The 13,471-nt window shown below is 39.0% G+C and overlaps 1 protein-coding gene across 3 annotated transcripts in view; it reads left to right on the top strand.

Annotated features, from left to right (window-relative positions):
* RPRD1B (regulation of nuclear pre-mRNA domain containing 1B) overlaps window positions 1-13,471 on the top strand; it is a 69,196-nt gene that overhangs the window by 3,346 nt on the left and 52,379 nt on the right. For all 3 annotated transcript variants that reach the window (XM_057701341.1, XM_057701339.1, XM_057701340.1), the window contains exons 2-3: window positions 2,295-2,424; window positions 9,768-9,901. In XM_057701341.1, coding sequence (XP_057557324.1) covers window positions 2,295-2,424; window positions 9,768-9,901 — 264 coding nt within the window. The remainder of the gene's footprint in view (window positions 1-2,294; window positions 2,425-9,767; window positions 9,902-13,471) is intronic.

The raw sequence follows: 13,471 nt of genomic DNA, 5'->3' as shown, positions 1-13,471 counted from the left end.
AGGTAGAACTTCTCCCTTTCTTTTTGGAGCAGTTTGGTGTAAAATATATGAATATTTTTTAGTAGTGTTTTTGTACCTTAGCCTGAATGCAGGTAAATAGGTCTTTATTAAAAGAAATTACTTTCTCTAGGTGTCAAAACCAGCCAAACAAGTGAACATTTTGGTCAGCCAGTTATTTAAACTTTGCTGGATAACTATTTCAACCAATTTGGAAAGGGCCTCTGTAGGGAGTGAAAGAATCTATACTGACAGATTGGAAAGACATCTGAACAGTGAGTTATTACCCAGGGCTGGAGTAGAACTTGTGTGTGTTTTGTGTGTTCAAGTGCTCTAGGGCTTTGTGATTTTGTTGTTGTTGTTGTTTGTTTGCTTAGTTTGGGTTTTTTCGGGGGGCCACACCATGCGGCTTGTGGGATCCTAGTTCCCTGACCAGGGATCAAACCTGGGCCCTCGGAAGTGAGAGCGTGGAGTCCTAAACACTGGACCGCCAGGGAATTCCCTCTAGGGCTTTGTTATATTACCTTTACACACATCGTGCTTATGTTGACTATTCAGGATGCTGGATGTGGAGGGATAAATAAAGTTTTATCCTAAATAAATTCCCACTGCTAAGTTTGAGAGTGATGAGAATTAATTGGTATTGTAGATAGTGAAAACCTTTGTTATCTTCTTAGCTATTGTATTTGTAATACTGCAAAATGTATCAGGTCTTGAATGGCCAAATTGATATTTTACATTATGGATTCTGGGTTTTTTAACATAAAGTATATCAAATTTGTAAAGCTTCCCTTAGTCCGATTTGCTTTGTAGAAGTTCTGTTTTACCTTTGAATCTGGCTTTCATGGTGTTATAGACTTGCCAGTTTAACTTGCTGCAACATCCTAGAACAAGGTTTGCTTTTTAAAAAAAAAAAAAAGCTTTTTGCTGTAATCACACCTTTGTAGCAACAGTGGAATATTGAAACTATTGACACTTTTGTTCTGCTTTTGAATAATAATTAGAACAGTTAAGACAGTTCCAGGTTTTCAGTATTCTCTTCAGTTGGCCATGTAAACTAGGTTATTACCAAAGGTTAATACATTTCAAGATATCCATATTTAATTTTATGAGTACCTTAAGTCATCAGTTTAAACTATAATATGCTTTAAAAATCTTGTTTTCAACTTGAGTTCTTCTCCTGTAGCTACATTTTAAAATGTCAGATCTTATGCCTGCTGTGTCAGAATTTATACATGCTGTGTGCATTTCAAAAGAAACAGAAATGGTTTCTGAGAGCAGTGGAGTAAGGACTAGTAATTCAGGTGTATAAAGGTTGACATGGGCTTGCTTGAGTTTTTTGGGCACTTTAGCATTGGAGAAAACTTAATGTTTTGAGCTATCTGATTGTGTTATTATTTACTTCTTTTAAAAGAAAACTGGAACCAAAAATGGTAGTTATGTAAATTTATGGTTGAAAAGTTATGTGCATACATGCCAGGAAATTCAGTAGTGTTCCCCCAAGCAACGGTAACTCAGATGTACTGCGTGAGGTTTTTATGGTTTAATATATGATACCATATAGAGTGATAGGAAATACTACATTTAGTAGGGATAAGAGAGAATTATAGTTTTTGTGGGAGCCATAATTTTGCATATCCATATTTCAGACGTGTGTAAATTTTCAGTGATCATGTAGCATTAATGTATATTTGTATTTGAGATAAATATCCATTGGTGCATCTAGAGATTCCTCTGGATTGTAGAGTTGATATCATTGACTGACTGTGGCAGTTGGAATGTTCAAAGAGAAATTCTTGGTCTAGGAACATAATTTATAAAGAATCTATTTTAAAATTGCAGCCTAAGTCTTTCATTCTGTGGTATTTGATAATTAACAGCGAGTTAGAAATGCTCATCTTTGCAGTAAAATAAATGAAAACCTTGGTTTTAACATGTCTCCTGGAGATGTATTGACTACTTATCCTTTAGGAATTGACTGGAGAATATTGACTGCTTATCCTCTAGGAATTTTCTTTGGAATATCTTCATTTTTACTGCCAGTTAATTACCCTGATTAAAATAACACAGAAATGAAGATGGTGTATTCTTTTTTGTTTTTTCAGAATTGTATTCTCAATCCTGTTTTATTAGACACCTCCAGGAGTTTCTTAAATTGATTTTTCAAACATAGCAGGCTTAACCTCAAGTAGTTAATGCTTGTCTTAGTGTTCTTTAGGAGTAGCTTAGGGCAAAAGAATTGTGGATTGAGAATTTCCTTGGTGTAAGCTAAATTATCTTCTTTTCTTTTTTTTCAGCCAAATCAAATAGAAAGCTTACTTTTCTGTACTTAGCCAACGATGTCATTCAAAACAGTAAAAGGAAAGGACCTGAATTCACTAGAGAATTTGAGTCTGTCCTTGTGGATGCTTTTTCTCACGTTGCCAGGTATGTTTTCTGGTTTTTTGTTCTGTTTTGGTTTTGAATGCATTACGTTTTCCTATTTGTTCTTTCTTTTTTTTTTGCGATAGCCTTTGTAACTTGACAACTTCATACTTTAAAGAGATGTGCTTTATAGAGAGTGTTGCAGAGGCCAAATTGTGATTTTATATTTTGCCTGAGCCCTTGAGAACTATCTCAGACATGTAAATATTTTGATGCATTGAAGGGACTCAGTCTAGCACTTGAAGCACATTTCTCCTAGATATATTCACTATAATTCACTTCTTGAATATGGTACTTTCCTTGGTTTGGCTGAGTTATCTTATTAGCTTATGGTCAAAAAACAAAGCTAAATAGTACAAGGGAACTTTCCAGTAACAAAACCTCAACAGCAAGAAATTAGTTGCTGTGCCTTCGTTTTTACTTACTTCTGGATGTCTAGATGTCTAACTTACTAAAAATAGTAGTCATTGTTATATCTGGAAAGATAGTAATTATTAGTGTGGAAAGTAGCTATTTGCTCTGGCTCTGTCATATTAAGTGTGCGCCACTGTTGTGGCTTGTGACAGAGGATGGGAGTGTAGAACATACTTACAGCTAACATTGCAGAAATTATATATTTGATTAAAAGTTTTACAAATCACTTTTATTCATTTAAAAGCAAACTGCTTTATGTAGACATACGTTAGTTGCCCAGGAGGAGCAAAGAAAAACTATTTTTCACTAGAATATTACTAAGTAAGCATATCAAACTAAACGTCTTTGCCAAAGAAAACTGGGATAGGTGAGAAGGAGACTAGTGGGTTAAATAAAAATTGTTCTGGGGCCTAAAGTGTAAGTGAAAGACCTTAAGTGTGAAAATAAGTCTGACATTCCATGAAGGATTTGGAAAGTTTGAAGGAATGAAATGAAAACTCCAAAAGATTTTTAAGAAATGACATCTAGCTTTATAGAGATGGAAAAAAGATTTTTGTTAGTCAACTGGCTTTTTGTGTGTGTGTGTGTGTGAACATAGATACTGAAAAAGCAGAATGTGTTAGCAACTTGAAAAAACAACTGAATCTTCATAACAGAATAAGCTTAGAACAGACTACTAGAGTAGCCATCTGAAATTGGAGACAGGCATTTTCTTGTTTTGAGGAGATGTAGTTCAGTTTCTTAGGTGCTGGCTGTAGCTCTGCCTCCAACACTGTCTGAGAGGCCTTGGATGTGTTATTTAGTTTTCTGAGCCCAAGGTTCCTAGTTGATTAAAAGGGAATGTCGCTACTATCTCATTAGAGTTGTTGTGAGGCTAAAGTAGAACAACAATGCTCAATCCACAGTCTTTGCTCATTCATGGGAGTTTACTAAATTACAAACTATGTGAAGAGAAAAGACTGTTTCTTTTTTGTTCTTTGCACCTATTAGAGTGTCTGGCACAAAGCTGCTGGGGTACAGAGCTCTGGGAATACCGTTTAGATAGTCTTGATGGGAATGGTGTCCCAGGAGCTGAGTGACATTGTGATCTGCCGTGGCACAGGGTAGGGATTCTGTAAGTAGTTGTTGAACAAGTTAATAAATTTAGGGTATAGGAACTTGACTAAAATAATTTCCTACAGGGATAGTAAACGTAACATTTTTCCTTAAAAATTTAACAGCAATCATTAGCCGCCCCCAAATCAGAGAAGGGTACGTAGAAAGGGGGGTGGGGGATAAGCCATACCAGGATTAAAAATTTCTTTTCTACTTGGTGACATCTTAAAACCTATCTAGGAGGCAGTGTAAAAATGTCTTGGCAAATTCTGTGGTATTATGGGGAAAATAGACCTGGTCCTTTCAAATAAAAAAAAAGATAGACCTGTTACCTTTCTTTTTTGCATTTTTCTAGTTCTTTTAAGGTCCTGTTTGGGTATTATATTCAAGATCCCCATGTTTCTAAGCTCCCCCCCACCCCCATTATTAGAATAGAAAGTCCAACCACTCTACTTCCATCCTGACGCACCTTATGAACGGCAAGAAGTGCTCTCTGTACAGTTTTTCTGTGGCCAATTGATGAACAAAGATAGCGGACCTATTAATATTGACTAAAATTGATTGGGAATCTGTATGATAATTTCCTACTTCCTCCCTCAAATCCCCTGCCCCCTAGGAAAAAACCAACAAACCTCTCAAGTCAGAGGAAGCTACCAAGCTCATAGGATAGCTTTAATTTGAATAGCAGTTTAAGTAACCAGACTTTAAACTTATTTTCCACACAAATGCCTTCTTGTTTCCTTCTCAATTTGAAGATAGTTGTGCACTTAGTCTTTCCTTCAAGATGTATTTAAGTGCCTTTTTTTGTGCAAAGTCCTGATCCAGACATTAGGGAGGCAGCAGTAAACAAGGCGGGCAAGGACAGAATGAACAGGATCCTTTCAGAGAGGATAATATGGGCATGATAAAATAGAATGACGTTCTGGCGTGGGATCTCTTCTCATGTGGTGAAGGAGGGCCTCTCTAAGGAAGTGACATTTGAGGTAATCATGCGAAGTAGGAACAGCTGTTTAAAAAAACCTAATGTAGAAATAATCTTGCCATGTTAAGAGGATCACAATGAAGGCCATTGTGGTTAGAACACAGGCGGCAGAGGGGAAAGCGGCATCCAGGTGAGATCAGAGAGATAGGCAGGTGACAGTCACACAGGCCTTGTGAGCCTTGGGAGAGAGTTAGGATTTTGATCTCATGGGCTGTCACTGAGGAGTTTTAAGCAGGGGAATGATATATTCCAAATACCTTGTTCAAAGATCCCTCCAACTTGGGGTGGAGAATGGATTATAAAGGCCAGGGGAGGGGTGGGGACGTGAGCATGGAGGGTGCTGCTCTAGAGGCTAGAGATGACATTGGCTAGGACCCAGAAGCAGTGAGAAGATAATAGCTTCCGATTACTGAATGTTTACTTTATGGATAGATTTGTGCCCCCGCCCCATGTAAAACTGACAGGATTTGTGGGAGTTGAGTGGGAGTTTGGTAGTGAGGGAAAAGAGAAATCAAAGATTATTTCTAGGTTTTTGACATGAGTAGGTGGATGGCTGATGGTGCTGTTTACTGAGATGGAGACTGGGGTAAAGATTTGGTGGAGGAAGTCAGGCGTTTTGTTTTGGCTATGTTAAGTTTGAGATGGCTAATGCTAGATAGGCAAATGGATGAAACCATCTGAAGCTCAGTAGGAAATTGATTTCTGGAGACATGAATTTGAAACTATCACCATATATATATTTACTTCCTGTTACTACAGTCATGGGTCCCCAAGACCACTTCCAGGTTTGGTGACTTGCTAGGAGGACTCACAGGACTCATGTATAGTTGTGTTCACGGCTATGATTTATCAATATTACGGTGAAAGGATATAAAGAAAAATTAGCAAAGGGAAAACGTACAAGGGATGAAGTCCAGGCATAAGCTTTCAAGAGTCCTTTCATAGTGGAGTCACACAAGACATACTTAATTCCTCCCCCCTTGAATTGTGACAACACGTGAAGTGTCATCTACCTGAGAAGCCCATTAGAGATTTAGTACCTAGCGGTTTTGTTGGGGTTGGTCACAGGCACTCTTTGCCAAAATTCTAGACTCCCAGAAGGAAAGCAGGTGTTCAGCATAAAGCATACTGTGTGTACGAACAGTTTAAGCACAGTAAACCACGCTTATCAGTTAGGAAATGATGGGAACACTTCTGAAACCCAAATTCCAAGATGCCAGTCAAGGGCCAGGCCTTTCTAAGGGCAGCTGTTTCATGACTGCTATGTTAACTCTTTTCTACACAATTGCAAAGGACTGTTTCTGCTCTTCATGAAGTGCTAATAGAAGTGCTAAGGATACTTAGAATTTCTGCCCTAAGTAGGCCTGCTATAAGCCTGCTGTGCATGGGATAAGAGAGAAACACAAATGATACTGGGTGTAGCAAGGCAGTGCCATAAGAGCTGCAGAGGAAGAGAAGGCCCCCACACTGGCTTCAGGGGTATCTAGCTCACCCTTCAAGCAGCAGTCCTACGTTTGTATAATACACACTTTTCACTTTTTAGATCAAATTTTCAGTGGTTGAATTTATAATTAATTGGGATTGATACATGCTAAGTTGTGTTCTGCAAAATCAGTTATGTATGTACTTATTTATCGTCTTTCAGTTTATTCATTGATAAGTGGCAAAGATTTTTTGTGTTTTTTCACTTAAAGATTTCTCAAATTAGAATGGAGTTATTAGTGCAACTTGAAAAGATAACTCCTTCTGTCATAAAATGACTTTATTGCTTTGGTTGTATCCAATTTCAGGTGCTTAAGTGACTTCCACTTCATTGGAGCTACCTAATGGCAAAACCTCATCAGTAAAAAGATTTCTTGACTGTTGTGTCTATATCTTTGGACCTTAGCTGGCAGAATTTTGATTTACTGTAGTGCGCAAAGAACTAGCCTGTCGTGGTTAATTATGTTCACTAATTAAACTAGAGCTCCTTTTGGCTTTAGGCCTTAATGATGAGAGACTTTTGAAAATCTTTTAGTTACAACAGGTTTGAGCATCAGTACAGTAGTTTGGCTGCAGCTGTACTCAGTATCAGTCTTACTCAAGCCCCAGATAGCCCCAGGAATGGTGGATGGTTGTGGGTGTGGTGCCCCTCCCAAACCTTTTAACTAAATCCTTGATAAGAATTTGTTGTCATGATTGGTTTCTCTTAAGAGAATTTTCAGAGAACAGATTTTATGTTAAAAATACCAACCAGTTAAGTTCTGATTAGTTGTGATTTTGTTATAGTAATTATAATGACTTTATTATCAAATGACTGCATTTGATCACATTAGGGACTTCTCATTGCCTTCAGGATAAAGGCCAGTGTTTAATATGGCATTTAGGGTCCTCTATAATCTAATTCCGCTCTATCCCTCCAGATTCTTCTGCTGTTTCCACACACTTCCCATATAGTACTTCAACCAGCTGAATTACTCACAGCCTTTTGCTCTTCACCTTGATCTGTTTGGGGGATTCCATTCAAGGGAGAGGAGATAGCACGAGCGTAGGCATGTGCGCCGATGACAGCAAGTGCTGAGTAGAAAGTACTTACGGTTGAGCATTGCTGGCACATGAAGCCTCAGGTAGGGTGTGGTGAGGTGAGGGGCTGCTGGGTCAAGACCTAGCGTTCAGGACCTAGGCCTTGTCCTTTGTAATCCAAGCACAATATTTCATAAACCTCAATGAATGTGCAGGTGAATGCTTAATTGATGTTTGATATGAATGACCTTGGTGTGGTAAAATGGTTGTTGAAAGTTAACTAATTGTATGGCCTACTGAAACCTATCTAAAATTTTTCAAAAAACATTGCAATTAAATATTTATTGTGCTTGTTCTAGGGCACATAGCAGTGGGGGGAAAAGACAAATCCCTGCCCTTGTGGAAATTACATTCAAATGGAAAGAGAGCGTAAACAACAGGGAAATAGTATACACAGCACATCAGAAAATAAATTGTGTGGAGAAAAATTAAGTAGGAGTTAGGGAGTGTAATTTTAAGTAGGGAGGTTAGAAAAATATTCACTGAAAAGGTGCTGTGTGAATATACACACCTGAAGGAGGAGAGCAAAGGAGCCTGGCCTGAGCCTTGAGCTGTCTGGGTAAGTGTGGTTCCAGGCTAAGTGCAAAGGCCCTGAGGCAGGAGGGCCAGGGAGCTATTGAGGAAGGAGGGGAGAATGAGGATAGGAGGTGAGGTCAGAGAAACAATGGGCTGGGTTGAGAAGGGCTTTGTAGGCTTTCTTGGGACTTTGACTTTTATTCTGAGGGAGAACAGGAGGAACCATTGGAAGTTTTGAGCAAAGGAGTGACCTGATCAACCTTAACACAGCAGCTAGGATTGGATTTTTTAAACTTGAGAATAGGTGGTTGGAGGACAGGGTGGAAGCAGGGAGACTAGTAATGAGGCTGTTGCAGTAATCAGGCAAGAGATGATAGTGGCTTGGATCCGGCCAGTAGCAGAGAAAGAGATGAGAAGTAATTTGTTCCTAGATATATTTTGAAGATGAAATAGAGATGTTTTTATTATAAATATCAAGGTCATATCTTTAAGTTTTATAAACTGTAAGTGGAAAATTTTTTTCCCTTTTTTTCTTCACCCTGACCTCTGACTTAAAAAGAAAAAAAAAAGCTTTAACAAAAAAATAATTTGTATGCATCCTGATTTATTTAGTACTTTGACCCCCAGTTTAGCAAAATTTGCCACTAATAATTCATAAGTAATACAATCTGACCAGATTAGGCGGAAACCTCAGCTTACCTTGAGTGTTAACTTAAGTTTTAGAAAAGTGTGTCAGGGCTGGGGGTGGGTGAGATTCCCATCTGAGTTGAATTTTGTATGGTTTCTTCTTGAGGTTCCTATTAAAGATGTTGACTTAGATACTAAGATGTCAGGTTTAAAGTCCGTCAGTGTAAAATCACTGACATCTAGACAGCCTCATGGAACAGAACGATTCATAGTAACAGCGGATGGTGGGGGAATGGGTTTTCCTTTCGGAAACCCTTCCCCCCATGCTTCCACTTGCCGTCTGACACTTTAAGGTAAGCAACTCACGCTGAGTGCGAGTTACGGTCATCTCACTGAAAAATAGTCTGTGTTAAGAGAGTGATATGTCAGGGAAAAAACTATCTAGCTTCTTTCATTTAGATATAAATATGAAGGACTGTATTATGCTCGGTGCGCTCTAAGATTATGTGCTAGACACCTTTGTGTGAACCTGGAATACAGACCTAGCCATGAATTAAAATAATTATGAAGTAGTGAGTTTGAAGTTGAGATCAGTCTTGACATATATGTGTGTACGATTGTATTTATACACGTTAGCGGTGTTGGTATGTTAGCATTGATGAGTTGTTATGAATTTATTCCCCATTTTCAGCATGTGGTTTTAATCACTTTTTTCCTATCCTTAAAAGTTTTGGCCTGCTTTAATTTCCAGCAGTATGTCTGGCACCAGATTTCAGTTAGTGCCTTGTAAAAAGCAAGCTGTCACAGTTGATATGATTGATTTTTGAGAATTCTCTGTTGGTAAAAATCAGCCTTTGGCTTTTTGCCCTATTTGCCCCATCTTTCAAAGAGGATAAAAGACAGATGACTTCTGTACTGTAATCCCTCTCTCTTCCCTACACACCACAGGAAGAATGTAGTTTCTGGTCAAGTTTTGCGTATCCATTAATTACAGTATATACCTTACTCTTCCTTCTGTTTTTAAATATGTAAATCATTTAGTCAGTTGTTGGTTTTGTTTTGTTGTCTTTTTGTTTTTTAAAGTAAATCTGTCCTAATTAAAAACAAAAAATCTGAAGCTTATATATATCTTTTCGTCTTTTCTGGGCAGAGAGGCAGATGAAGGCTGTAAAAAACCTTTAGAAAGATTGCTGAACATCTGGCAAGAAAGAAGTGTGTATGGCGGCGAGTTCATACAGCAGCTGAAGCTGTCTATGGAGGACTCCAAGAGCCCTCCCCCCAAAGGTAGAAACATCACCACATGTTTACAGCTCTTGGTCTTTGCCTACTTTCGAATCAAATATGAAAAGCTGCAGTGGGGGTTGCTGTGAACCACCAGCGATTGTATGATTCTTCAGAGAGAGATGATCATAAACGATGGTGAGAATTTATGTAGTGCTTGCAGCGCGCACGCCTGGTTCTAGTGTCCATGCTGTCCATCATCTCACACCCTCCCTTTTGCTCTGTATTCTCCTTGGCACGCTTCTGCCTTTCAGAGACTTTCCTTGCACAAGGGAGAAGAACAGCAAAATTGTTTAGAGCTATGGGGAACTAGGAAGTACCCTGGGCTAAGATTTCATCCTAGCCTTGCCACTAACTACTGTAGGATCTTGGATAAGTCCTTTCACCCTTTTGGAACTTGGTTTCATTAAATGTTGATGTGATTTGTGGACATACTTTTGATGGTTGTCAGCTGCTGTCTAAAATTGGTTTTGGTCTTTACTAAATCCAGAATATCCTCAGGTAGTTTGTACATGTATGTGTGTGAATCTTACTAAGTCCTTCTTAAAAGCTATGTTATTTTTTCCTTTAAAGAGGAGTAAGATCAAACATTATTTGGTTCTTTGGCTTCTGGTTAGTTGTGGTTTAGTTGTAGTTGGCATGACGTGTTTCTAAGCTACAGATCTCATCTGACTGCACACATACGCATTGCCTGGAGGATCAAGTCCAAATACTAACGTGGTATTTCGGACCATTTATAATGTGAACTAGTCTACTTGTCCAGATTCTTCTGTTTCCTCACATATACCATATTCTTTGGTCATACTTAGCAATTTTCCCTCTGGATGCTCTGTTGGTACCCCTTCCTTTGCACCTGCTGTTACCTCTGCCTAAAATGTCCTTCTGCCCAGTTTGTGTGGTGAACTTATTCTTTAAGAATGCTACTCGTATTCTGACATCTTTGCTAGCTTGTCTGGGCACATGTAGGCAATTCCCCCCATGTTCCTCTGGTGCTCCGTACTGCCTCTGCAATACAACTTAACCACAATTAGCATATGTGATAATATCATTCATTCAGCAGCTCTTTATTGTATACCTTTCATGATCTCTTCCAGGTCTGAGTTTATATGCATTTTAACGTGGAGTAACTCTCCTGTGAAACTAGAGGTTAGAGGCTTTCTGAGAATGACATAAGTGCTTTCAGACTGCAGGTCATTGCTGTTTTACTTGGAATTGATAGAGAACAATTTGGGGGTTGGCTTGGATGCTGGCGGTGTTTGTGTTGTGTCCTTTGGAGGTATTCTGCACAGTGTTGGGGAATTATCCAGCATTCTTTTCTCTCCTCTGACTTCAAGTTCATTCGTAAACAGTGCTGATTTTTTAAAAACACCTTTGGGCAAGTAAGAGAGCTCTGAAAGATGGTGTTTGAAGCTGAGTGTTGAATTTCAATTCAACAAGCATTTGCCAGACATATGCTTTGAGTAAACAGCTATGCTAGGTGGTACAGGAAAGAGCAAGAGCGGAGTGAGAAATAGTTCTGCACTTAGGGAGCAGGCAGACAAATGGGGGTGGGGTGTGGCAGTGGTAGATTGGAAAATAGCTCCTTTGGGTTTCCGATTTTTTTTGAGTGTCTAGACAGTAACAGCACTAGAGGCAGTATTCCTCTAACGTGGAGGAGGATGCTGACCCAAAGATAATTTCTCTTTCTCTAGTTTGTAAAGATGAAAACACGTATCAAAAGGTTCCAATGTGTGTGTCTCAGCTAACTCACTCTATCTTCTTTGGACCCAAGTTATCAGAACATTTTACACAATCCTTTCAAAATACTGACAAGTTTTCCAGAAGCTTATTTCCAAATTTAAATAGTCCTTTTATATTTCAGCCTTAATTCAAGGGTAATTCTTTGTCTTCAGACAACTTTATAGAGTTTACCTTTGGAATAAAAATTTTCCTGTGGAACTTTGACAGTTCTAATGTTGGCAAATGTGTGAGCTTAGGAATTTTGTTTTAGAACGGGAGTTTTCTTGAGTTTGCATACCTGTCTCCCAGGTCCAAGACCCAGGGATTCTAAAGTTGTCTCTCCGTTCTTGGGAATACTCAAGCTGTTGCTTGACTGGGTAGAACTTCATCATTTACTTAAGTCCCACATAAATTACACAGTATCCTGTCATTATAGGCTTTAAAAAGGAAGGGTAGATACACAGGAAATAGCATTTATTAAGCACTTGTTCAGCCAGCCCCTCTGATGGCTGCTTTTCATTTATTTTAGATCCTTACAGCTATTCTGTATATTTAGTTTTATTTTCATATTTCAAATGAAGATGTTAAGACTCGAAAGGGTACCGTAATTTTGTCCAAGTAGATAAAATTGATAAGTAGAGAATTCAAACCCAGGTCTGTATAACTTAAAAGCCTGTGTTCTTCACACCATAATTTTTCATGAAAGCACAGGGACTCAGTAGACTTGAATTAGAGTATGAATTCATGAGTAGGTCACCCAACTTTCCTGGACTTTAGTGTAGTTAGTTTAGCTACTCAGAGCAAGGGTTTGAAATCAGAGTTCCAGAGTATGAATCCCAGCTCTGTCACTTCCAAGCTGTGTGACCTTGGGCATGGCATTTGACCTCTCTGAGCCTCAGGTTCCTCACTGTACAGTGTGGCTATTCATAGTAATACCTCATAGGATTGTGTGAGGATTACTTGAGATAACATAGGTAAGATGTTATTACTGTGATCATATGACTTCTGTTTGCCCTCCTCCCGCCCCAGTTCTAATATTCTGAGTTTCTAAATACACACTGATAGCAAAAGTAGGAGGAGCCTGGTTCGTGTTTTCAGTCCCCCAGATTTTATACAAGGCCGGAGAGCTTGATGGTTAAGAGCGCAAGCTCGAGGCCCAGCTTCCTGGGTTCAGGTCTGGACCTGGCCATTCAGTTCAGTGAGATAATATGGGCGGAGTGCTTTCAGAACTGTGCCTCAAGTATCAGCCCTTTGTTTGTTGCACATCTTTTTCTCTCTACAGTAAAGGTTAATGTGCTTTTTAAAGAAACTCCCTTATTTTGCAGGGAGGGAACAAAGAATGAGGGAGTTGTCAGAATCAGTATTTCCTGATTCTTTTTTCATTATAAGAGAAATATAAAATCTGTGGGGTTTTTTTGGTGGTTGTTGGTTTTTTGTTTTTTGTTTCTTTTTTCAGTGCTAGAAATTTCAAGTGGATCCTTTAGAAGATCCAACTTAACAGCTAGATGACTACATTTTGTAATGTGATTTGGGATCCTTCAGGCTAACTTTTTTGCCTTAAAATTAGTTTCACAGTCTGCCATAGTGTCCGAAATGCTATCACAGTCAGGTCTTTAAGAGGCATACCATAAACACTTAGGTAACCAGATTACTTGAAGGTTAGCTGAGTACAAGGCCCCCTGGAGACACAGGTACGTGTCGGAGGATAGAACAGAAGGTGTGCAGTATGAGGACAGAAGGATTCTGGCCCCTGTCGTGTTTGCCCTGCCTGTAAACAGAGTCGTTGAGAGAGTGAGAAAGGCAGTGAGTGTAACACCTGTGGTCAGAGCCAAATTGATAGCGGAAGGTGCCTGA

This window comes from Hippopotamus amphibius, chromosome 12 (genome assembly GCF_030028045.1).
Source record: "Hippopotamus amphibius kiboko isolate mHipAmp2 chromosome 12, mHipAmp2.hap2, whole genome shotgun sequence".
Lineage (NCBI taxonomy): Eukaryota > Metazoa > Chordata > Mammalia > Artiodactyla > Hippopotamidae > Hippopotamus > Hippopotamus amphibius.
This window is presented reverse-complemented; position numbering and strand designations above follow the sequence as displayed.